At 49.7% G+C, this 24095-nt stretch overlaps 1 protein-coding gene across 3 annotated transcripts in view; it reads right to left on the reverse strand.

Moving 5' to 3' along the window:
* VAV2 (vav guanine nucleotide exchange factor 2) overlaps nt 1-23949 on the reverse strand; it is a 149650-nt gene extending 125701 nt beyond the window's left edge. For all 3 annotated transcript variants that reach the window (XM_075054861.1, XM_075054863.1, XM_075054862.1), the window contains exon 1: nt 23449-23949. In XM_075054861.1, the coding sequence (XP_074910962.1) occupies nt 23449-23652 (204 nt within the window). In that variant the 5' untranslated portion in view covers nt 23653-23949. The remainder of the gene's footprint in view (nt 1-23448) is intronic.
* Between the last annotated feature and the right edge of the window lie 146 nt (nt 23950-24095).

Consider the following 24095-nt stretch of genomic DNA (forward strand, 5'->3'; position numbering starts at 1 on the left):
AACTGCAAACTTCTGTTGTTTTGAAATTTGCAGAATCTCAATGATAGTTCAGCTTCCAGATCAGACCTGAAGGACCCAAACCTGTAGCTGGCAGAAGAGTTATACATCCCAGAAGATGGAGATAGCCTGCTCACGGTGACGGCTGCTGACACGCACCCTGACACCGTTACACCCGGGCTGCGTTACACCTTCCTGCGCTGTTGCCCGAGTTGCTATCTATTCCCAAAGCCTTGCTAAAAATCAGGCCCGGTGGCTGACGAGGGGTTCGGTGAAAAATGGTTCCTAAATGTCACACCGGGGACAGGGCTGGCATTATTAGAAGCAGACAACACACACTCAGAAAACTCAGCTTAATGGCACCAGGTAATGATGCTGAAAGATATCCCCCAGCTTCTTCCTAAAGAAGCAATTAAAACCAGAACACTACTTTTCACATTACAGATAACTGATGCAGACCTGCATATGAAATCAAGCCGCATTTTGCAATATTGAGCTCCCAGTGAGCTTTTAATAGGTCTCTCGATGCTCCTCTGCCTCGTGACAGCACGCTGGGGCTCTGCACCGAAAACAGCTCCTCGCCGCAGAGATGGGGCAGTCTCAGAGCGGCTGAGTGCCTTCTTCACCCCCAAAAGCAACAGAAACGGGGTCCTGGGGGTTGCTCCTGGGCCAGCCATCCCGTGCATCGCTCCTCCACGTACCAGCTCCCAACGCGGGTTTGGTGGGAAGAGCAGGCAGCGGGAAAGAGGTAGGAAAACCAGACCTGCACCCCAAACCCTCTTACGCAAGAGGGATTTCAAAGGAAAACTCACCCAAATGACAGGACCCACAAGCCAGACCGTGCTTGCAAGCCAGAGGGAGCAACCCACTGCAGACCAGAGCTTTCCTGGGTAATCGGGAAGAGACAAGCATCGCATCTACCATCACGGGCAGCAGCAGGAGCTGAACCAGATGCTGTGAGGGTCGAGAGAAGGGACCTGGGGTGCCTCTGCCAGCCAGCGTATGGAGGCTCCTTGTCCTTGGGGACGGAGAACGGACAGGCAGCCCTGCGGCCCCGGGAGCCGCTTGGGGCTTCTTCCTCTCCTCGGTATTAAATAATAAATGTTTTGTTGCATTTCAGTGTTGGGAGGAACCAAGGATGTGAACAGACAGCGTGAGCCGGAGAACAGGAAGGGCTTTTGTTTTTGCCCATGGTTTAATTGAGGCTCATCAAGTTTTCTAGCTCCAGATTTCTTCTGCAGAAAATGAAGCTGAAACAGAGTGGCAAAAGCAGGAGCAGGGAGTACCACTGTCTGCAAGGTGACAGCCTGCCAAGAATGATTCTAACACGTGTGCAACGCACAGAAAATTGCTTTGGGTAAACAGGTTATTAAAAAAGAAAAAATCTTAATGGAAGGAAAAATAAAAGGTTTTATAGCTTAACTGCTTTAGCGCTTGTGTTTCGGATCCAGGGACCAAGGCTAGACAGACACACGTGCAGACACACACCAGCCCCTGGAGCTCTCCGCTGAGCATCTGTGCCTGCAGGACGGCCAAACCAGACCCAGGGCTCTGTGTGCACATCCCCTGTAAAGATTAATTTCCATAACGCCTGCGAGATGAGAGGCAGGACATCCCCTGACAAGGAGCAGGAACCTCGGTAGCATTGGCGGACATCAGACTGATCCCAGCCCGAGTGGCTTGGGTTATACAAAGACCTCTGTCATCGCCAAAATGAGACGAGATCAAAAAAAGAGACACCGGGAACAGTCAACGTGGATTTAGCAACAGCAAGCCTCGCTTGCCCAACCCGATTGCTTTCTATAAAGAAACAAGAAGGTAGGCAGATGAGGCTGGAGCCGTGGATGTGACACACGACCTCCCTTCCCCACCCAGGGACCACGCGGGCTGGCAGAGCCTCTGCTATCCCCTATGGCCTGTCTATCAGCCATGCCCAGGAGAAAAATAGCTAACAAATCACCTATTTTAAAACATAAAGGGGAAGTGGGGGTGGAAAGAGATGAACTGGGATGAAACACCCTGAATGATAACTTTTTTCCCCCCCATCAGTAACAGAAAATGTCAAATAAAGTTTCAAATTATAAAAACCACAACTGGGTACTCAGAACTTCCCATGCACCAGCAGAAGCTCCTCCATGAGTCTTCAACAGACTTCAGTAGGTTTCAGAGTAGGCCCGAAAATCCTACTTGGGTTTTCATAATGGCTCTGAATCCAGTTCTGTGTATCAGGAAAGGAAAACCTGTCCACAAACACAGACATTAACACATTTTTCTCACTACCTAAAGCACTCGTACTGCCTTTTGTGATTTGCATTCAGGGTATCGGTTCCTCTCCTTTTCAACATTGCAAGGAAATTAATTAACTGAATAGTAACTGTAAGTATCACAAAGCTTGGGAGGCTGAGACAGGAAATCTGAAGGTTAACCATCATATTTAATGTATGCATGAGATAAAAATCAGAACAAACTTAGATCAGGGGAAGGATGGGGAGGCCATTGGCATTACTGTGATGTTGGTTGTTTTGGTTTTTTAAGATTAAAGCCTACACTGTCTTTGGGATTTCAAGTAAGCATTTTTCTCCTTTCTGGAGAGGAGAGGGGTGTAATTCCTTACTATAGAATACCAAGCATCGTTCCAAATCACTCTAGCATTGTGATGAAAGCCGGGTGAAAAACAGAAGAAAAGCCATCACTCCTCAGTCCTGGCATTTTAACTAAAATAAACCCCCGTTCTGGAAAGGATGCTCTGCTCTGAGCCACAGCAGACACAGACCTGTCCTAAGCAGCTCCTCGTGCCTCGCCGTGCGGTACGCAGGCACAACGCAGCAACTATCCTCTACCAGCAATACGGGAGCACGGTATCGCTGGGAAACAGTACGTGGCAGCTATTTTATCCACCCGGCTTCAACCCTGCCTGGCAGATACTTGAATATTTCATTAATCACTGTCCCAACAGTCTTGGACACTCAACGATGTCTATAGTATTTTCCCCTTTTCCCTGAAAGAGTGGAAGGTTTGAAACCAAACTGCTCTGATCTACCTTAAAGCGAGGTAAGATTCCAGTCAATGGATAAAACAGATTTTTGCCTTTTTTGGAGAAAACCCAACCCCAAACTAACAAAAAAAAACCCTCAACACATTCAGTGGACACAGCACGGAAGGACAAGCTGCAAAGTGTCTATGCACTCAATTTAAACTCCCTGCAGCAGGAGCCAGGTCCCTGAAATGCATTAGAACACGTGGAACCCACAGCCCTTCTAATCCATATTTTGACCCATACAACGAGCAGGGCTTCTCACTTCTGAGATCCTGGATATGTGGATAAAAATCAGCACGGGAGGTGCCAGCCGCTGTCCCACTCCCCGGCTGGGGACACCCCAGGACATGTCCCCAGCGTGCCTGGAGGAGTTATTAAAAGCAGACCCGCAGCCTCCCTCCCGAATGGGTGATTTTCTGAAGAATCAAACTGGTGCTGGGGATATCGGCTCTTCCTTAACCAGATTCAGGTTAAGAACAAAATAAGAAAATCCCCTTGCCTACAGTCCAGAGCTGCCGTTCTTCTGTGGTCGTCCCCCTCTCCTGCAACACATTACACAGAGCAGATATTTTTCCTAATTTCAGTGTCTGTCTGAGCACCAGGGCAGGCTCAGTTTAGGATTTCCAGGTGGAGACCCAGAAAAACAAATGACAATGCATGCACGCTTCAGGAAAGCGGAATTTGGACTTTTTCCTGGGAGAAAGAAAGGAGGGAGAAGGCAAGTGCCATGAAAGCCATCTTTTATTTTGTTTTAGTTTTACAGCTTGTCAATTATCCCAATTCACACCACAGGAAGAAAACATGCTACAAAAAAAAAAAAAAAAAACACTTTCCATTTCAAGCTATTTTTGCAAAGTAGAATTTAATGAGAGACTCCAGCCAAAATTAACGCTGTGCTGTAAAACTTCCCAACGTGTAAAAAGATTTGTTGCCACCATGAATTAAAGACATCTTTCTGCAGCGAGTGGTGCCTAAAGTTTCAAGCATCACACTTTGGCAGTCACGGCACAGGCTCCAAACCTTTCTGGATTTGGGTGCATCGCCATCCGTGACCTTCACTTCAGGGAGAGGCTTAAGCTGAATTAAACGAAGGGGAGCTTCATTTCTGACCCAGTTTATTTTAAATCTCTCCCTGAGGAAGTGACTATTTTACTTTATCTGGAACATTTGTCCCTCCTTCCCAAGCTCAAGAGGCAAAATTTACTGCTACAGCAATTCAGTGCAGTCCCTCTTCTGCATGATGAAAACTGGCTACGGAAAATTAATCTACTGGCTACTTAATTTGTAAAGCTGCTTAAAAAGGTCAGCTCCCCAGCTCGTAAGAACCACCACCGAGAACAGATCCCAGCGATTACGGGAAATAAGGCTCTGGATATTTATATAAATTAATACTTGGGAGTATAACAAGATCAATAGGACCCTCTAATCTAATACCTACATCACGCTCTTCGCAGCTCATAACGCGTGCTTATCTATTACAGTAACATGCCAGGGGTGCACTCAAAGCTGGCACCTGAGGCTAGAGAGGGTTTTAGAAATCCTCCCAAAATCTCGTGTATGCTTTGACTAAATAGTTGCCAGCTTTGGCTTAGTATTTTTTAAGGCAAGCCTTCATTCCTGAGCCAGACTAACAGGGGCTAAGCATGCACTAGCAGGGATATATTTTAGCCTACCAAAAGTATGGAAGAACACTATTTTGTTGTTGTCTTGTGGGTTTTTGATTATTTTTTTTTAATTATGCTCTGTTAAATTATTTAATAGACAGCTTAGTGTGTATGTGCAATCACAAACACCAACACCCCTGTGATTCTGCACTTGTCCCCAGTTTAGACTTGCTTAAGCAAGAAAACCAAACTGGAACTTCTCACCATGAGACAACGAGAAAAGCCGGTTATTTCTGGGAGCTGACTTTTCCTCTCTCCATCCCCGCATTGACTTGGGTCTAGTCAAATGCAGGTATTTTCCTAGGACAAGCATTTCCCCTGGAAACTGAACTTAACAATGTATTTACCAGCCAGACATGAACAGTTACACCAGACAGCGTATATGAGCAAAGCTTACTCTCTTAATTGGAAAATCTAAAATAAACTCCATATAACAGCGTAATTGCATTTGCAGAGCAGGGAGTGTTAGAGAAGGTTGCATTGCTTTTGCTGTGCTGGTCTAATTAATTTGGTACAACTTGAGCATGGAGATAAGGCCCCAGGGACGTGTTGGGCTGGACCATTAATGCTGTATTTCAGCAGAAGGGGTTAGGAGGGGAACTGGAAGCAACATCCGATCCCTTCCTCGGCTCAGCTGTTCAACTCCATCTCCTTCCAAAGCCACCCATTCCGCTTTAGCGGGCTGAAAATTATCTGGACGTGAAAGGACAATACCCAGAGCTTCTAATGGGAGACGATCAATGCATTGAAATAGGCAGTGGCCCTAAAAAAAGCTCTCTGACCCGTAAATTAAAGTTACTTTATTGACATGGTTAAGACAGTGTCACCATACAGTTAAACACAGACTCTTCATTTCCCCTTTTTTTGGCAGCAGCCCTGTCCTATTTTCCTAAGCACCACCCAATTTAAGCTAATTTTTACTACTTCAGCTGCATATATAACTGAAGAAAAGCGATCTTTCTTCTGCTTTAAATTAATCCTTCTCTTAGCAACTGCCTCCAACAACACATACACAGTGTAAAACGTATGGAGAATTTTTAAGCACAGAATTAAGGTGCAAGAACAAGCACACAGATTTTTGTCAGACTAACGTATACTCAGTTCTGTGCAGCCCAAAGTAGAAGTTATTAAAAACATTTGTTTAGAAGCCAGCACGATACTTTTAAAAAGTCATACAGCAAACATTAAGACAGGTCCGGCTCCTGTGAAAATGGCTATGGCACATATTAGGCTGAGCTGTTGGGAATAAATTGCTCCTCTGCATAATGCAATCAAGACTATACAAAGAAAAAAAATGAAGGCTATGTAGTCTTTTACAGGGCCATAAACACCAAGGGAAATAAAACATCTTTCTCTAAGGTGTAGCTTCCAATGCAAAAAGCTCTTATTCAAAACAGCGCTTCCTCAAGCTCCACAGAGGAAAGGCTTTCCAGCTGCTGAGTGCCTCTCAGGGAGGGGAGCATAAATAACATTTCATGTAAAGTCATCATGACCCATCACTTCTGGTTGCGTTCAAGAAGCAGACCAAGACTTTTTCTGGACCACACTCCACCACAAACAGCGTTCCCTCGCCAGGACTTGAGGAGTGACCAACATCTGTCTGACGGACATCTGGCAAGGGGCTCACATCCCAGAGAGGATACGAAAGCCAAGGCACTGCAAAGCCTCCCTTGCTGCTGGATGAGTAACGCAGTCTTCCAGGGAACAGAGCCTTCCCACCTTCCGTTTTGTAACGGGACTCAAACACACAGGTCGACCACCCCAAGTCAACCCTTGGTCGCTCTCCCTGGACATTCACATGCCCGGATCCCGAACCGCTATGTCAAACTATTTGTGTGCTACCAGCTAAGGGGCACAGACCGAGATCCTATGTACAGCTGACCCCCTTTGCGTGCCTGGCCTTGCGCACCCCAGGACGTACGCGCACTTCTGATGCGTTATTCCCCAGCGAGGCAGAGGGGATCAAAGAGATTTAATTGAGGTTTTAGTCCTCCTCCACTCCCAAATACAAACCTCTTCAATCCTAAGAAACTTTCTTCGCTTGCCTTGAATAAACTAAGGAACATCAAATAAAAGTGATGCAAACCCACCCACAATCTGAAAAGAAATGACAGCTCCAGTTTTTGGTTTCCAGCCATCTCAACTCCTCCTTGGTATCGAGCTTCTGGTCTAACTCAGACACTCAACTTTTGAACTTTTGTCTCTCCTCCTCACCACAAAGAATGAGCTCTCAGCTGCCTCATACCCAGCCACAGAGTCTGGTCAACCACACATCCGTAGCCGTAGAAAAGGACTTCATGGTTCCACAATCACCGGGATCGCATCCTCCTTCCCCGTCGCCCACAGCCCACGTGATGCAGATATGGTGACGTGAGAGCTGAGAACAGTGCCGCTCGTGTTTAGCCGTGGACAACGCAAGCTCCCAGGAAAACAGCAGTGCTTTCTTTGGTTAACATCCCCAAAAACTGAGCAGGACGGACAGTCACACAGCAGCTGTAAATGCCTGGTTTTACCTCGCACCACTTCATTCTTTAATGAGACTACTTCCTCCATGAGAAGCTCTAAGGTCCCACTCCAGGTCAGCGTGCCCCACGGGCCAAACCAGCCCCAAATCTGCCCATAAACCCTTTGGAGGGCTGAGGAAACCAGCTCAGCTCTCTTCTAGCAGCCAGAACCTCCTCTTCAGCTGCCACCTCCGTTAGGATGGTCCATTGGGAGCAACCACGCAACCAGCTCAGCTGGCAAGCCTGAAGAAGGGGCAGCATCCAGCCAAGGGATGCTGCGGAGCAGACGCGGCAGCGGGGATGCCGCACAGCTCTGCCAGGCTTTCTGTAGCTGGAAAAGGATGCATGTCCTAAGCTTGGGGGTTTTGCTCACGTCAAAGTGTCAAAACGTCCCCCCAGCCAACCTTCTACCACCAGCGAGACTTCCTAGGGCAGACCAGAGGCAAGTCCTTGTGCAACGCTCCACGGCAGAGGGAAGCAAAGCATCGCCCCACGCTGGAGTGCAGAGGGATCCAGCACCACCCAAGCCCGAGCCCATCAGCCCCTGGAGCTCAGCAGAGCCAGGAGGAGGAGGAAGAGGAGGAGGAGGAAGAGGAGGAGGAGAAGGATCACACGCTGCTGTCCGATTCCCTTCACACGCTCACACGCAAAAAGCATGGCTTCGGCTGGAGGGGTAACTATAAACCAAGCAATATGGTCCTTTTGGAAGAAAACAAATACTTGATTACAAAAATCACAGCCCAGCTGCCTCCCCCCCAACACCAGAAAGGCAGAGGGGCAGCGACCCACTCTGCCCCATGGCTCTTCCAGCTATGAGATTTCAGTGCTCTGTACTCCCAAATTACCTGGATAACCCATTGCCCGGGATTCGGGCCTCTGTTTGCCAAGGACCCGGTACCAATTGGAGCTTGGACTTGGGCTTCCATGAGTTAATAAAAGGAACGCGAATAGTAACTTCTAACTGGGTTTGGGATTTTTTGGGGCACTCATGTCCACTGCTAAAGGAGGCTGCTACAGAACCAGGGTCCAGCAGCAGTAACCGAGTGCCGTCTCTTTTTTTAATGCTTGCCTTAAACCCACAGAATTGCATTAGCAACACCTCATTTTTGCATGTTAGGTTTGGGGTTTTTTTTGTAGCCACCCACAGAAAAGTTCTGCAAAAGTTTTTCCCAAAGAACAGCAGGAATAACGATGCCAAAATGCCCAGGGAGACCTCGGAGCCGCAGCAACGACACAACCCCCGGGCTGCCCATGGGCTCCAGCTCCGTCAGTCCTCATTACCCTGCGATCTCCCAGAGCGCGGCTGCGAGAATGTCTGAGAGCCAAGGAGAACGGGGTGGGAAGTTGAGAAACTGAAACATATCTCCGGTCTAAGGGACACTGAAAATGTTAAACCCCAAAGAAATGAGCCAGAAAGTGTTTCACCACTCTCACCCTTGCACGATACAGGGCTGCGGGGCGGGATGGCCGACCATCGCCAAAAGGCATTTTTTTCCAATTTTTCAGTAAAACACTAAGTGGGTGGAGGGAGGAGAAGTTCTACGTTTATTCTTCAGTGCTCAAATACATGACAAAGCCTGGCTGCTAACGTGACAAAGACAAAACCAAGCAGTTATTAAGTTACCTTGAGCGCAGAGACAAGTTAAATACCCCTTTTTGTCTCCGGTTTCCTCCTGTGCTCTGTCAGAGGGAGCTCCTCCTGCTCCTGCTGCTGCGCTACCAGAACCAGACTAATAACAGCCCTGCTCGGGTGAATAACAGGTTTCTATGGAGTGATAACACTACCTGATGCCTCGTCTTTATTATACAGGATCTTCACACCATGACACTGTTATTAAGAAAGCTGTCTCAAAAAAATTCCAAATCATAGAAAAAAAACCCCAAAACCAAAACACTCAGAAAGGGGATTTGAGCAGTTCCTCCTTCCACGTCTGCACGAGAGCGGTGCTCAGTGAAAAACGGGCTTTTCTTCTCGTCCCCAGGACGAGAACATGCAGGTTTTGCATGTTTGAGATCATCCAGGTTTTGGTGGCCACGGGGGCAAAGTCCTTCCCTCTGCTCTGGCTCAGGAGGTTTAACACCCATGCAAATACACAGCCTCGTCTTTGGCAAGTTTCTCTCTGCCCCCATGGAATTATGAAGCTGCTTTACACCTCTTGAAGTTTTACTCTTGCTCCTTTTATTTACACCCAGTTAAACCAGATGTTTAACTCTGCTTAAGATGACTTTTCTCCAGGCATATAAAAGACAATACTATTCACTTAGTCAGCTTTCGTTGGTGGAGCCCAAAGCTGAACATGGGTTGGTTTTCGTTTTGTGGGGGTTTTTTTTATTTATTATTATATTACAAGGAGGGGAATTCAGAATATCACCTACTCATTTGTCAGTAATCATTCTGCTTTATAAATTTTAAAACTTGGGTACTTTAAATTTGCTTTCAAGTCTATGAGGCTTCAGAGAGCACTTGAATCGTGTTTTTATGTATTTCCCCAAAGTAATAAAAGCAACAGCTTCCATGCCTGTTTGTCTGTCTTCCCTTAAGGAAGAAATAAATTCTCTCATCACAGGACCCCAGGAGCTGGGTCTTCCAGAAAAACACTAGGGAAGAAAAGTCCTAGTAATACTTAACAACACTGCCGATAGTCGCTGGTAACTCAAAGCTGCAGGTCAGACACCTGCCCGGCAGCGACAGCGGCTCAGCAGGATCCTGATCCCGGGACTGATGCGGGATGGAGAGGATCCAGCAGAGGCGAACGGGCACGGGCAGCGCTGATGCAGACCTGTATCTCCCGGTGACCCCAGCGAGAGCCAAGTTGCAACAAAAAAAAAAAAACTTTATTAACAACCCCCAGATGCTCGGCAGGATGGGCTGAGGCGTCACAGCCAGTTTGGGTACCACGTACCCGCTGGTCTCGCCAGGGACCCCCTCCCCGCTTCACCCTGAGCATCCGCTGCCACTTCTCTTGGGCTCTGCATCTGCTCCGGCCGCGGCGGAGCTGCTGTTTCACAAAATACCCCCCTGCATTTCAGCCAGCTCCGAGCAGCACAGAGGCAGGGAGAGAAGAGCAGGGGTGATGTGCATCTGCTCGGTCTCCAGCTTTGTAGGTCCACCCAGGCTCGCATCCATCCTCTCCCTGATTTAACGCTGTGCCTTGAGCCGGTCCTCGCCGACAAGCTCAGCGAGGCAGAGAGGTGCGAGCCAAACCACAGCCCTGCACAGAGGTAACAGCTTAAAAAACCAGGGCCAAGGCACCCGACACCATGAGAGCCCACTGTGAGGGAGATGCTTTGGCTCTGGATCCTGCGCACGGAACATCCCCCATCCGGGAAAGCAGAGCTGTTTCCAAGAGATATTAAATATTCACCCCCACACAGCGAGCCCAGCTCCACCCAGGCAATAGGACTCAGCTGGCAGATATAACCATGCCAGAGAAATGTTCAAAAAGAACCCAAAGCAGGCAGAAATACTCCTGGCTTTGGGTAAGGGCTGAAATGATAAAACAAAGGACACTTGAGTCTTAAATGTACATCAGAGTCCCATACCACAGCACCATCCTTTCCCATTGCAAAGGAACAGATTTTGCCCACACTGCCAAAATCACCAGGAACTATGAAAATGCAATGAGGCTTCATCTTCCATCAATAAATTCATTTTTTTTTTCTATAGAGACTTTCACCCACCCTGGCAGCTGTATGCTAATTCCCCCTCAGCACTGCTTTATTATCACTCGGAACAGATGTTACAGCCGCTCCAAAATCTGGAGGTTACAAAAACTATTAACCTCATCTGGGCGCCAGGCTGAGGGTTTGTTGCGGGGTGTTCAGCACCGAGGGGAAGGGCTCAGCCCCATCCTTCTGCCGCAGCGGCCAGCGGTCCCCGGCAGCAGCACGGTCAGCAAGACGGAGCAGGTTTTGCTCTCACTGCAGCAAGAGACGGTCGCTCCTCCACTGCAGCACCCCAAACGATCAATAGCAAGGACGGGAGTGAAAACTCATTGATAAAAACACCCCCAAATGTTGTAGAAACAAAGATGGAGAGATCAAGGGAGAAGATGTAATTTACAGGCTTGTTCCAAAAATTCAGGGAAATTAGCTACAAGGTCCCCATGGGTTTTAAAACCTTGGGCACAAATGTGGATACAATAAGCTTTTTTCTTTTTTTTATTGAGGGGGTGTCTGTCTTTGTTGGGGGGTGTGTGCAAACAGAGTCATTTCAACCACAGATAAATCCGACTGCGAAAGGTTTAGCATTCCCCACGGAGTTGATTTCTCCAGTGCAGCCCAGTGTGGCTCCTGGAGTAATTAATGCCAGAATCTATTTATGACCTTTGAATAAATTGTTCTTTTCTGAAGAGAAAGCTGTTAAACACGTTAGCAAATATAATTAAGAGGGAAGGGGGGGAGGGGAGGACAAAAATCTGGAATTAAATCTCTCTCTAATTAGAAATGCTTCTTGCAACAACCTGGCTACAAAACCCCACTCTCAAGCAGATACTGTAGTTTCATTAAAGCTTCCTCATTATCCTTCCTGAGATAACTGAGCTGTCAATACAAGGGAAATTTACTTCTAACCTTTGTCACCCCCTAAGAAAAAAAAAACGTTTAAGTGTTCCTCCACGTGGGTAAAGCTTGGCGACGTGCACCTGAACATGCCGAGGCTGTAGAGCCTTCCAGCAAGGGATAAGCAAAACCGTAGAGCCCCGCTCGCCTTTCCCAGCCAGGGCTGCTTTATCACGGCTGCATCGCTCCTCCTTCACCAGCCTCCCAGCCGCAGCCGCTGCTCGTGTTGCAAGGAACAGGTTTTGCTGCCGATAGCTCGGGACATTTGACCAAGTTTGCTGTATCTCAGGGTGAGTTCTCATCAGGGAGACCTGATTGCATCATGCAGAAAGACGCCAGGCAAAGCAGGTGGGAAGCGGCAGAGATTAAAGCTGGGAAGCCCCTTGAAAATGTTCTCATTCCATCAGCATGAACATCCCTACTCCTGGCCACCAGAGAAGCCAAAACTCAACCGATGTACAAGAAAGGGTTAAAGTTAGATAACAGATCTGCAATGCTATCCAGCACCCAGCCCTCATCACTGTTAACATGAAAATGCAGAGGGCAGGATGACCCACATTTGGCAAGATCCTAGATTATTTTTTTTTATTATTATTATTTTGGAAGGCCCGTCAAAAATTTCAGTTTTAAATACAAAATATTTGCGCTGAAGTAATACATTCTCCTGCATCTTCGGTTGGTTTCACAAACAAAAGATGACCTACGCAGCGAGATACTCAGTGAATCATCACGGTCACGGGGAGAAATGAGCAGGGGCAGGCGGTGCAGGGATACCTCCCCGGGAATATCAGCTCCCAGCACAGACCAGTCCCAGGCGGACAGGGCAAGTCGGCAAACCTCAGCGCAACGCTCACATTTCACGTTTTTGGCAACTTCGTGCCAAAAAACGCACCCTTTTGGAGGGAGCCCGGAGCTGGGCGAGCAGAACGCACGGCCAACCTTCCTCCTGGGCTGCTCGCTGCCATCCTGGCCAGCTCCACGCTCCCAGTCCCTTGGCAATACGAAGTTCTTAAGTCCGTTTTGTTGCTTGAAAACTGACACAGTTTTGCTAAAACACATGGATCTGCCTGTGGGATTGCACGTCTCCGCAGGAGCGGACACCCCAGCTGGTCCTGCAAGCATCACCCGAGAGCTGGAAGCCACAGGCACCGTAATAACACTTAGTCCCCCAAAAACCAGAGCTCTGCGATCACCGTGGCCATCCTGCTCGAGACCTTGTAGGCTCTGCCCAACACCGCCTAGTTTGGTTCCAAATCACCAGTTACAAAGCCACGTTTCACTCTGCAGAGCAAGCATCCACTTACAGAAGAGGCATTGAAGGAAAGCCCTGCGTCCAGCTCGCCCTCCCCGAGGGCAGCGGGCTGAGCCCAGAGCCACGCTGTGCTGAGCAGCTGCTGCTCCAGCAGCAATTCCCAGAAAACAGCCCTAAACCCTGTATCAGCATTAGAAAAAAAATTTAAAATAATAATAATAACAAAAGACATAGAAGTTGATCTATAAAGGGGGGCAAAAAAAGCACAAAACTCTTCAAAGTAACATACGGGGTTTACTAGAAAAGTTTTTGGGTTATTTTCTGTTTAGTCACAGTTCTCCCACTAACTAGCATGAGACCTGTCTTTTTTTTTTTGTCTCCTCCCCTCTCTGAGGCTTACCAGCGACTTTCTTGGAAGATCACTTACACAAGAAAGTGCTTCCCATAAACGCAAAGGGTCTCGATACGCACACAAGTCTGCCCCTGATGCTGTACACATTTCCTGTCCTGGGGACATGCCATTCAGCCTGGGATTCCCAGTGTTTAACACACTCTAGCTCTTTAAAAAAAATATATAGTTTTAGACAAATATATATATATATACACACACACACCATTTTTTATATCTATCTCGTATTCTTGTTGCTTTTGCTGCAAATATGAACCCAACCTCTCGGAAACAGGGCTCTGCTTTAAGGAAAACCTGTATCCCTGCATGAACTCGGATGCTCCCACCCCCAGCTGTGAACACCCCAAGTACCTGACAAACCCAAAGGAGCCAAACAAGCCTGTCCTAGAAAGCAAAACCAGTTTATACAGCACGTCTCCCTTCAGAGCAGTCTGGGGGAAGGCGTGCTCAGCAAGGACACGCCGACGGGTCCTGCAGAAGGCACTGCCATGGGGTTTTCCCGCAGGGACACTGGAGTTGTCCCATCCGCAGGTCTCGTGCTGCACCAGCTTCGTGGCAGAGCACGGGGGACACCGAGCTCCCGGCTGCTCCCGGCTTGGGCATACTTTTTTTTTTTTTTTCCATGCGGCTGAATACTTTCGTCATGCACATGAGTTCAGCGGATTTCACAGATAATTCTGTGTTTGCAGCAGTAAACACAAATCACTTCTCCTGCTCCTCCCCTTCTTGATCTACAAGCCTCCTCTGTTCCCTCCTCAGCCCCTTTCAAATACCAGATGTTCCATTTAGCTGTAAACCACTATAAAACACAACAAAAGATATGAATGCTATAAAAGGGCCAATTTACTCCCCCTTCCATCAGTATTAAAGCGTATGCTTGAAGAGAAAGAGCGAATTTCCTCTATGGGAACCTTTTAACCTTCCCCCTCTCCTCGTTTATCAAACCCCGCTCGTTTGCAGGCAGAGCTAAGGGCCCTGGTGCAGGCAAGCGCAGGCAGCTGCCCCACGCCACGGTCCCCAACGGAGTTTCGGGACCCTTCAGGACACGGCACGATGCTCGTTGCCAAACAGAGGACCGCAAGCCCCAGAGAGGCGCGAATCCCTCCCGACCTCGCCACCGCCGTTCTTATCGCATCCAACGGCGGCCGTCAGCATTGCCCTTTGCCGAGCCAGGTTCGCCACCCGGTCAGCTGTCAGGAGAGAGCAAAGAGCTGATGCAGCTCCCGAGAAGGGCGTGCAGGGTGCTGTGCGAGATGGGAGATGCTCCCCAGCTCCAACAAGCCTGGCAAATTCAATCCCGAGAAGTCAAGCGGCATCACAGCAAATAAAAGCCGATTTACAACTGGGTCAATGCTACAGAGTCTACCGACGGGGGAGTTTGTTAGATCACACCATCGAGGAGCCGAATGAGCAGAGCGAGTCAGGATATGACTCAGGCTGGTGGCTTTCCAAGGAGGCGAAGGAGGACCTTCCAGCTGAATCCTTGCTGTCCAGACGGGGCAGGCCCATGGGTTACAAAACAAGAAGAACAGATTTCACATTACCTCTTGCTACCCAAGCAACGGCGCGTCGGGCAGAAGAGAGACAACGGGCAGGCGGCATCCTTTGTCCTTTGGTCTGTGATGGGAAGGGCTTGCGGTCCTCACGTCTAGGTTGAAACAACTGTTTCGGGGACTTCAGAAGAAAAGGGCTCTTAAAACTAGAAAACTTCCAAAACTCGTTCTGCAGGACTTGTTAGACAGGCTGGGAAATTCGATGGCCAACAAACTACTACTCTTCAGTGACTTCTCCAGAGGATAACTGATTGTTTTTTCAGAGCAACAGGACTTTGAACCCACATGCGGACCTGACCCACCTGCACCCGTATTTTTTCCAATTCTTACTATGGTAGAGTCCTTCTGGCTTTTGCTAGAGCAAGAACACCCTCTGACCCAAAAGGAGAGGACTCGGATGGTCCAATTACCTGTTATAGATGTAGCCCTGTGAAAACCTTTCAGGTTAGGACATCTTAGCTAAACCTTACCATTAACACGGACTGGACTCAACAGGGCTGAACTAGTTCAGACGCAGCAACAGCACAAACCACCCATGTACGGAGAAGCAGCAGATCACAATCACAGGGCTCAGCAGTTGCAAGGTCACTGATAAACCCAAGGCATAAAAGACCCGGGACAGTAGGTGCTCAAGCAGCCCGGTGTTGTTATACACAAAACTAGGGACTTTGCTGGCTGGTTTGGCCAACCTCCACCTGCCCTGAACTGCAGCCAAGCAGGAAAACCCCAGCCCTGCCTGTCCCTCCGCTGCAAACACGGGAGGATCAGAGCCATCACGGAGGGTGGAGGGCAAGGAGTGATTGAATTCGAGTTGTATCATCAGATGAAGCACAGCCCTGAGCTGCAACCAAAGAAAACATCAGGAGTGAGGCGGGGGGGGAAGTCAATTTTATTAGAAACAGACCTTTTTCCAGGCTGCTTCTTGAAGGGGAGATACGACACTGGGAAAAGTCATTTCGTTAACGCCGAGTTGGAAGTTGTGAAATGCAGAATGTAATTAAGAGTTGTCCTGAAAAAGAAGGTCTTTCGCCCTCCTTGTAAAAGGAGCATCGGAGGGCACACAGCTTCGAATAAGCACGACACGTCGCGGGGGCGGCAGGTGAACCCGGGAGGCTGCTGTACGGTAACACACGAGTCGCCCCGAGGACGTGCCCGAATTAGAGCCCTCGGGCTAATACCGACAGGAGAGCTGGGGGTGACTCGCTGCAGGCTGGCAGCAGGGACAAGACCAGGCTTTGCCGGGGGCCAGCGCTCTCCGAAGCGGCACCGGTGAGCCCCAGGGGTCCTGGGATGCTGCACGGACAGCTGGGCAGACAGATGGACTCGGCATTAACACCAGAGCGGGTCACCCTGATGGGGCACCGAGTAAGTCTTTGGGTGGGATCAAAGATCTGGGAAGCTGTGCTGACTGCTGGGAGAGCAGCTACAGGGACCATTTAAGATCGCTCAGAGTCCAAGGGATCCAGCTGATGTCAAGGGTAGCGTGAGGAAGGGGAGGAAAGGAAAAGGAAAAAAAAAAAAAAGCTGCTATGCAGCTCAAAGAAGGTGGATCCATGCTTTTAAAAATCAAAGCAGAGACAGTCTTCACTTCCCAAAGGTGTTGCCAAGCTCGCTGTACTTACCCCCCTCCACCATCCCTCCACTTTAATCCTCTCCATCCCAACGCGCACACCTTGGATGTGCAGCGAGCCCTCTACCCCCTCATTTACGCTGCGCCCAAAGTCAAGGGGATCCTGGTGCTCCCAGCCCAGCTCTGCCCAGAGCACCCTGGCAGCCCCAGTCCAGGCTGCTGGGACATGTGGGATGAGCATATTTGAGAGACTGCTAAACACAGGCTTAGGGAGGAGTCAAATGGAGAAGGGAAAAAGCTCAAACACTGGGAAAAAAGGTTTGTCTCTTTAAGAGGGGACAAAGAAGCGGATCAAAAATTTGCCCTCGGGTCAGTCTGAAGCAACATTTCTGTCAGTGCCAAAACCCAGGTCCCTTCGGGGTCCAGATGAGCTGAAAAAAAGCAAAAGGTCCACGGCACCGGCCAGGGGCTCCCACACCCACGAGCCACGACACAGGGTGATGGATCAGCACCGTCTCACTGGGCACAAGCGAGATGAACCCTTCGATATAACCACATCCTCAGCACACATCTTGCTTGAGCTAGCCTAAATTTCTGCAGCCCTAATTCCTCACCCAACTGCCTCACTCAAACACAGCCCACAGGAGTTAAGCATCCCAAGGGCCATTGCCAAAACATTGCCTGCTTCTCCCTGAAGGGACCCAGCAACAAGGTACCCCATTTTCTTGGTGGTACACCCAGCACGAAGGATTGCCACCAAGAAGGATGGACAAGCCAAGCATTTTTTTTACAGCTCATCAACATGCTGTTGAGATAGAAGGCAGCTTCCAAGACCGGTCCCAACTTGAAAAGCGACCAAATTGACTGCTTTTTTGGCTTTGTGTTTTTAAAGGCATCTATTCATTCAAGAGTCCGTTCCTACTAGGTATTTAATGCAGGTATTTAACTCTCATCAATCATTCAAGGGCGGAAAAAAAAAAGTTTTCACTGCTTTTCATGCTTCTTGGCACAGCCAGCAGGATCCATCTAACACTTTCCGCCTTCTTCTGCCCCAACAGAATACATATGAGCCTTCAGCTGCAGGTTCAGTTGTATCTCTCAACCTTGCCAAACAGCTAAAAAGAGGGTACTACCTCCAGCTAACACAAAGTTTTAGGGTGCTATTTGACATGCAGGAGGCATGAAGGGGAGCTGGGAAGAAAGACTGCAATCGGTTCCTATTTGCAAGGAGCTCACGAGTCCGGCCGTACAAGACAGAGCACCTTTTTTCCCCTTTGTAAAGCTCAGCACATCTGAACGGGAAGTCACTGAGACACAGTAAACAGTGATATGTAATGAGGCCATTTTTTATAGCCTTTTTTGGAACAGAACTCAATTTTAAGAAGCAGAGAGTAAATAAAAAGCCAGAGGACCTGAGCAGGGTAAATCGGCGAGTAGCTATACAGACCTTGCTCAAACAACGCACCTACCCAGTCAGCTCTGATAATACTGAATTATATTTAACTACTGTCATGACATATGGAAGTAATTACAAGCATTGTAGCTATAAAGCCTTCAAGTGGCACGTTAAAAATCCCAAAGCCTTGTGAATAATTACGGGTACCAAATACGCCAACGTGCCTTCATCTCCCATGTACCTGGGGGAAGCAGTCGCTACAAACCACCTGCTCCCAGTTGTCATGGCAAATGAGTGCCTCCATCATCAATAAACAGGACTTTGATACCAAATTATTGCCATCCTGCAGAAAAAAACAACAGCCGTGAAGCCATCTGACAGTTCAGTCAGGTGTAGGGCGTTACACCCATCAATCGTGGGAAGTCAGTTGTCTGCGTGGTTCCTTAATAAGAGCAAAACAGAGCGGTGGGCAGCCAAGTCATCACGCCAATTATGTTTGCTGTGTCTCATCAGTCTCAAGAGCCCTAATAAAACCTCCAGGCGCTGCAGACCGAGATGGATTATCTCTAGAGAGATGTCAATATGTTTCAAAATAAGAATCCTTAATGAGCTGACCATTACTGCTAACTTAAAAGTCTGTGCACACACAAATACACGTATTAAATACACGGCTGCTTCATTTCAAGTATCCAGGAGATTTTGAAGCAGAAAAAAAAAAAAAAAAGATATTTAGCTGTGTCCAGGCCAACCTTAAAGGAAGGGTGAATGCCACACGATATCAATGGGAGTCTTCACATTAAAACAAATCACACGATCAAGCTCTAGAAGTGCACAACTGCTCTGGTGTAGGTACCGATTTCCATCTGCCTTAATATATGGAGGAACATCAATGTTGCAGCACGGAACACTGCAACAGCATGCTCAGACAGGGGCAATGGAAGGTGGGGCAGGAGTTCGGGGGTTATTGCTTTTCTCTTAGTTGTTCTCCCTTGAAGGAACCCACATTTCCTTCAGCTGCAGAGATTTAGGAGCAGAAGTGCTCCTGGAACGGGGCTGGAGGGCAGAGCGTGGGCTGAGACCCCTCGGACACACTGGGCGATGGTGTCAGCCCCCGTGGCACCTTGCTTACTCGCTTTCCCTCGCTGTTTCTCAGGCACCTGCGATGCAAACACTTTGCCGAGAGGCGTACGTGTCCACGGAGCCCTCCACGGCATCACCACAAGTGCCAAGAGGTTGAACCAGGTCTGCTAGACACCAGGGGAATTAACCCGGGGTGCTGGCAAAGCCACCAGAGAAAGGACAGTGACCTGGCACACTGTGAGCAGCTCCCAGCTCTTCCAGTCTTCCATCTTCAAGGATAATTCCTGATCAATCCCTCGTCTGCAAAAGGTGTCCGGCACAGCTGATCCAGCCCCCATGAGGTCTCTGCCCAGAGACCTGCCTGCCCAAAGCGCATTGCCCAAGCAGGGAGCAGCAGGCAGCACAGCTCAGCCAGGCTTCCCTACCAACTTCGGTACACATCCAAGTCTCTGTCGGGAAGTGTTAATTTTATCTAAGGCAAATGCAAAAAAATTTTTAAAAAAATAATTAAAAACCCCCAAACCAAAACCCACACCGCCAATCATCACACTCACCCAAATGTGCAATTTTTTTATTGCACATATTTTTTATGCTTCACCATGCTGAAACACAAGTGAAGAGTCATTTAATTTGTATTTGACCACAGACTTAACAAAATTACGAATCAAACCTAATTATCGATGAAAATCCAAAGCTCAGAGATCTCCATCTTACTCACAAAAGGAGCTTCGGATGCGAGAGCAGCTGTATCACACAGTGCCAGAGGACTGGAAACTAGTGCCAGCTACAGGGGAACGGGGAGAGAAGCGGGGTTCTGGAGATGGCTCCACGCAGGGATGGGGGAGAAATGCTGCACTGAGAGTTGTGCACAAGGGACAGGGATTGCAAGCCCGAGAGGTGCTACATCTGCTCCCATTTGCAAATAAAGATGTCCTTTACATCACACTTCCACAGCTGGCTGGCAAACCGGCTTGAATTACACCCCCCAAAATCCAATCACGGTAATAGACATAATGATCAATAAGTACTGAGGGCAAGTACACTCATCCCGCTTCCCACCTCTCCAGAAACAGCCTCTACAGCAAAAGCAATTAGCAGAAATGAAGTTTTACTCCAGGCTCATCAAAACTGGCCTCGCATCCACCGACTCTCAGAAGAGAACTGGGCTTTAAGACTTTTTTTTCCTGTTTATTTTGTTAGTCTCTGTGGAGGTTCAGTAGCTTTGGGTCATCCCATCCTGCCAGGCACCACCAAGCACTGGGTCTCTGGAACTGAGCATGAAAATAAAGCAAACTTGAGATCGCAACCGAATGAGGTGATGTTACTCGTTTATTTATTTAAACATCAAGTAGTAAACTACTGCTGTGTGGCCAGCCTGGTTTCCCTGCTGAACAAGCACGGGAAGGTTTTAGGAGGATGGGGACACCAGTTCATCTCTCCACAGCGAGGGAGCACACGTCCCTGCAGCCTCACTGTGCTGCAAACAGGACTTGACATTCTAACCTCACCACACAGCACACCTTCAACGGCGGCAAGGAAAAACAAATCAGGATGGAAGGGGATTAAAAAAAAAAACACGAACAAACAGACAACAGTGTCTGGATCTTGAAGCATTTCTTTGCAAAGAGATGTGATTTCACCTCTGGCCTTCGAAACTATGCTCACCTTGGGCAAAAATCTGTTTCTCATTACACACCTGCACAACCCTATTTAATTCACTGGGAAAGGTGGATGACAGAATACTACTGGGTGTTTCAAGTCTAGCACAAGTGTCTTGTCCCCTGGCATTTTGACTGATAAATAATAATAATAAAAAAAAAAATCTCTGTAGTAAGGCAGACAGCTGGTTAGCCAGCCCAGCCAGTCAGGCAAAATGCACATTTATCATCCAAAAGAACCTCTGAAGTTTCCAGGCACACTCTGTCTCGCACATCCCTACGCCCGTGTCTGAACGCATCCCAGCTGTGTGACAAAGATGGGTTCCTACGCTCTTCTTCTGAAATTTGGCCCAGAGAGACTCAACTGCTCACGGATAGCTGCAGCGAGGCTGAGGCCCTGCAGGGACGTTTTTCCCCATCCTGGCAGGGCTCAGACCCCTTCCTCTCTCCCTCCTGGGTTGCCAGTGCTGCGGATGGTAAAGAGCAGCCAGATGCCTCCTGTCTTTAGCTACCCTAAATTCAGAGATTCCCCAATTCAGGAATTGCCAGAGAAACACCAAATACCTGAGAGCAAGTATAAAGACTCAAATCTAGATGGATTCGGGGCTCATCCTGACCGAGGACAAGCATCAGCTGAGCCTCGCCGTAGCATCCCCTGCCGCGCCGGGCGACGGCTCTGCGCGTCCCCGTGGGCTCAGCTTTGGGCAGGCTGCGCCGGTCGGCTCCGAAAACCAGGTCCTGGCAGAGGTGACCACGAAAGCCATCCCATTCACCAGTTCCCCTCATGCTCCTCCTCCAGCCAGGAAAGCAGCCAGGTGGGGAAGGCAGAAAGGAATTTAATTATGGACAGCTGGGCTGTAAAATCTCACCTCCAACGAGCAACACCTGCCTCAGCAAAGGTAGCAAAAGCCTCCTTTCCCAACTACCACTGGATCTTCCCTACACCACAGCTACTATTCTTAATTCCCCACAGGGCAAATATTGAATGGAAATCAGGTTTGTAGGGCTATAATATCTCCTTAAAAGAAAAAAAAACCCAAAAGCATAGTATGCCATTCTCAGCACGTTCTAAGAAAGCACCAGTCCCCGCACATTTACAGCTCCAGCGCGACAGTTTATATTTGGAAACGTCAGTTTGTACGGAAGACAGTTTGTATCAGTTTATAGCTTGGAAAGCTAAGAGGAAATCTCACAGCATTGTTCCACCCTGGGAAGAGGCATCAGGACGCGTCGTGATTTACTCTGCGCCAGCAGGTCTCTCGCGCGGATGCGAGAGCTGACACGGGGCTGGCGTTCGCCGTACGGTCGGGGCTTCCCACCCCGGTGCTTGGCAGGATCAAGGTCTCCGACTCGAAGCGAGCAGCGACATCCTCACCTTCCCACGCAGGCAGCAAAACGCATTTTGCTCCCCAAAGCGCGGCTCCAAGTTTCGGGCCTGAACGGCTCAACCTGTCCTCAACCGCAGCAGCCCCCCCCCCCCCCAGCACGCAGGGTGACGTCTCGCTGGGCGAGGGAGGCCGAACGGATAAAACCCACCATCGCCCTGGAACAAAACTCTGGTGGAAGAAGGGAAAGGCACTTGCCGGACAAGCAGCATGCTTGCACAGCACATAGTCAGAACTCACGTTAATGTTATTTATCTTTGAATGCTTCAGTAAAGTTCAACAGAGTCTCACATGCCCTCGCTACCAGGAAATTTCCCTTCCCTTTTACCAATAAAACCTGTTGTTGCTCAAAAATAAGAGCAAGCAGTTTACTGTCCACTTGTCAACACAGGGGCTGCCGGGTAGGGAGGACAAAGCCCCCCCTTTCATTTGTTTCTAATTGATTTCACTTCCCAATTCCCATGCAAATACCACGCGGCACGGCTTACAAAAACATAAGCAGAGCATTTAAACCCCGAAACAACCAGAGCTGCATTTTTTTTTATTTTTTGTCTGTTGTTTAACCCTCTTTCCACCAACATAAAACCTCAAACACTTCCAAGGAGGGGAAACCCTAAAGCTTTAAAGTTCCCAGACCCGAAAGCCAGGATAAGAACAGTGCAGGAGGAGGGAGCCGGAGCCCAGCCGGGGTCTCTGAACCGAGACCCCAACGACCCACCGGGCCGGGGCAGCTGCGGCTCAGCCGGGGCTGCGGCACCGGGAGCCCCGGGGCGGACGGACAGACGGACGGACGGACAGACAGACAGACGGGAACCGCATGGCCGCGCTCCCAGCCCGGCCGGGCTTGGGACAGGCTTGCAGAGCACCAGGTTGGGGTTTTGGGGGGGGGTTGGGGTTTTTTGGGGGTTTTTTTGCTTATTTTGCTTTTCATCTTCCCGGCCAAAGTTTTGTCCTCAAGGCCAGTACCTCCCCCCCCCCCGCCCGCTCCCCCAGCACATCAAAGCCGAACAACCTCGTTAAAACCCCCGAAGTAATCCACCCCACCGCCTCCTCTTCGCCTTATTATTTGCTTTTGTTTCGCGATGACTGTAAACAGAAAGCGGGGGGGGGGGGGGAATATTTCCCCTTTTTCCTGGGCTGTTTATTCTCCACCCCGGAGCCCTTTTCCCCCCGATCCCACCGGGGCAGAAACCCGGGAATTAAAGCCCGGGGTGGCGGGGGGGGGTAAGCAGACAGTCTCCCACGTCCCCCCCCCCAAACAACACATCCCACCAAGTTTCCCCAGAGCAACACCCTCATGCAGGGAAAGGCGTGCTTGGGGGGGGGGGGGTCCTGTGCTTATGGGGGTCCCCCAACGCCCCCCCCCATCCCCTCCCTCCCTACCTGGGACATCTGAGGCCTGAAGTTGATGTCCTTGAGGTCGATGGAGCCGGGGGAGAGGTTGTGGAGCAGCTGGCAGAGCAGGACCCCATCCCTTAACGCCTGCGCCAGGTCGAAGACCACCGCCGAGGGCCAGACCACCCGGTGGTTGGGGGGCAAAACTTTACAGTCGATGAGCCAGCGGCCGCACTGCCGCCACTCCTCCATGGCCGCCGCCCCGCTCACACACCCGCCCTTCTTCTTCTTCTTCTTCTCCTTCTTCCTCCTCCTCCTCCTCGCCGCCGCTCAGGGGCAGCGGGCGGCAGCTTCGCTCCGCGGTCCCGGGCTACCGCCCCGCTCCATCGCCGCCCGCCGCCCGGGGAAGCATCGCTCCGCGCCGGGGCTTCTGCGGAGGAGGAGGAGGAAGGAGGAGGAGGAGGAGGAGGAGGAGGAAGGGGGGCGGTGCGGAGTTTTCCGGCGGAGGGCTGCCCCTGCCCCCGCTGCGGCCCCACCGCCTCGGCCGGGGTTAGGCGCGCCGCATCCTCCCGGGAACAAAGCGGGGATGGCGGAGGAGGAGGGGGGGGGGAAGAAAAAAACCGAAGGAACGACCGAGGGGGCACGGCAGGGCCAGCCCCCCCCCCCCCCGCCTCCAAACTTCGTCCCCCTGCCCC

Source organism: Buteo buteo, chromosome 23 (assembly GCF_964188355.1).
Source record: "Buteo buteo chromosome 23, bButBut1.hap1.1, whole genome shotgun sequence".
Taxonomy (NCBI): Eukaryota; Metazoa; Chordata; class Aves; order Accipitriformes; family Accipitridae; genus Buteo; species Buteo buteo.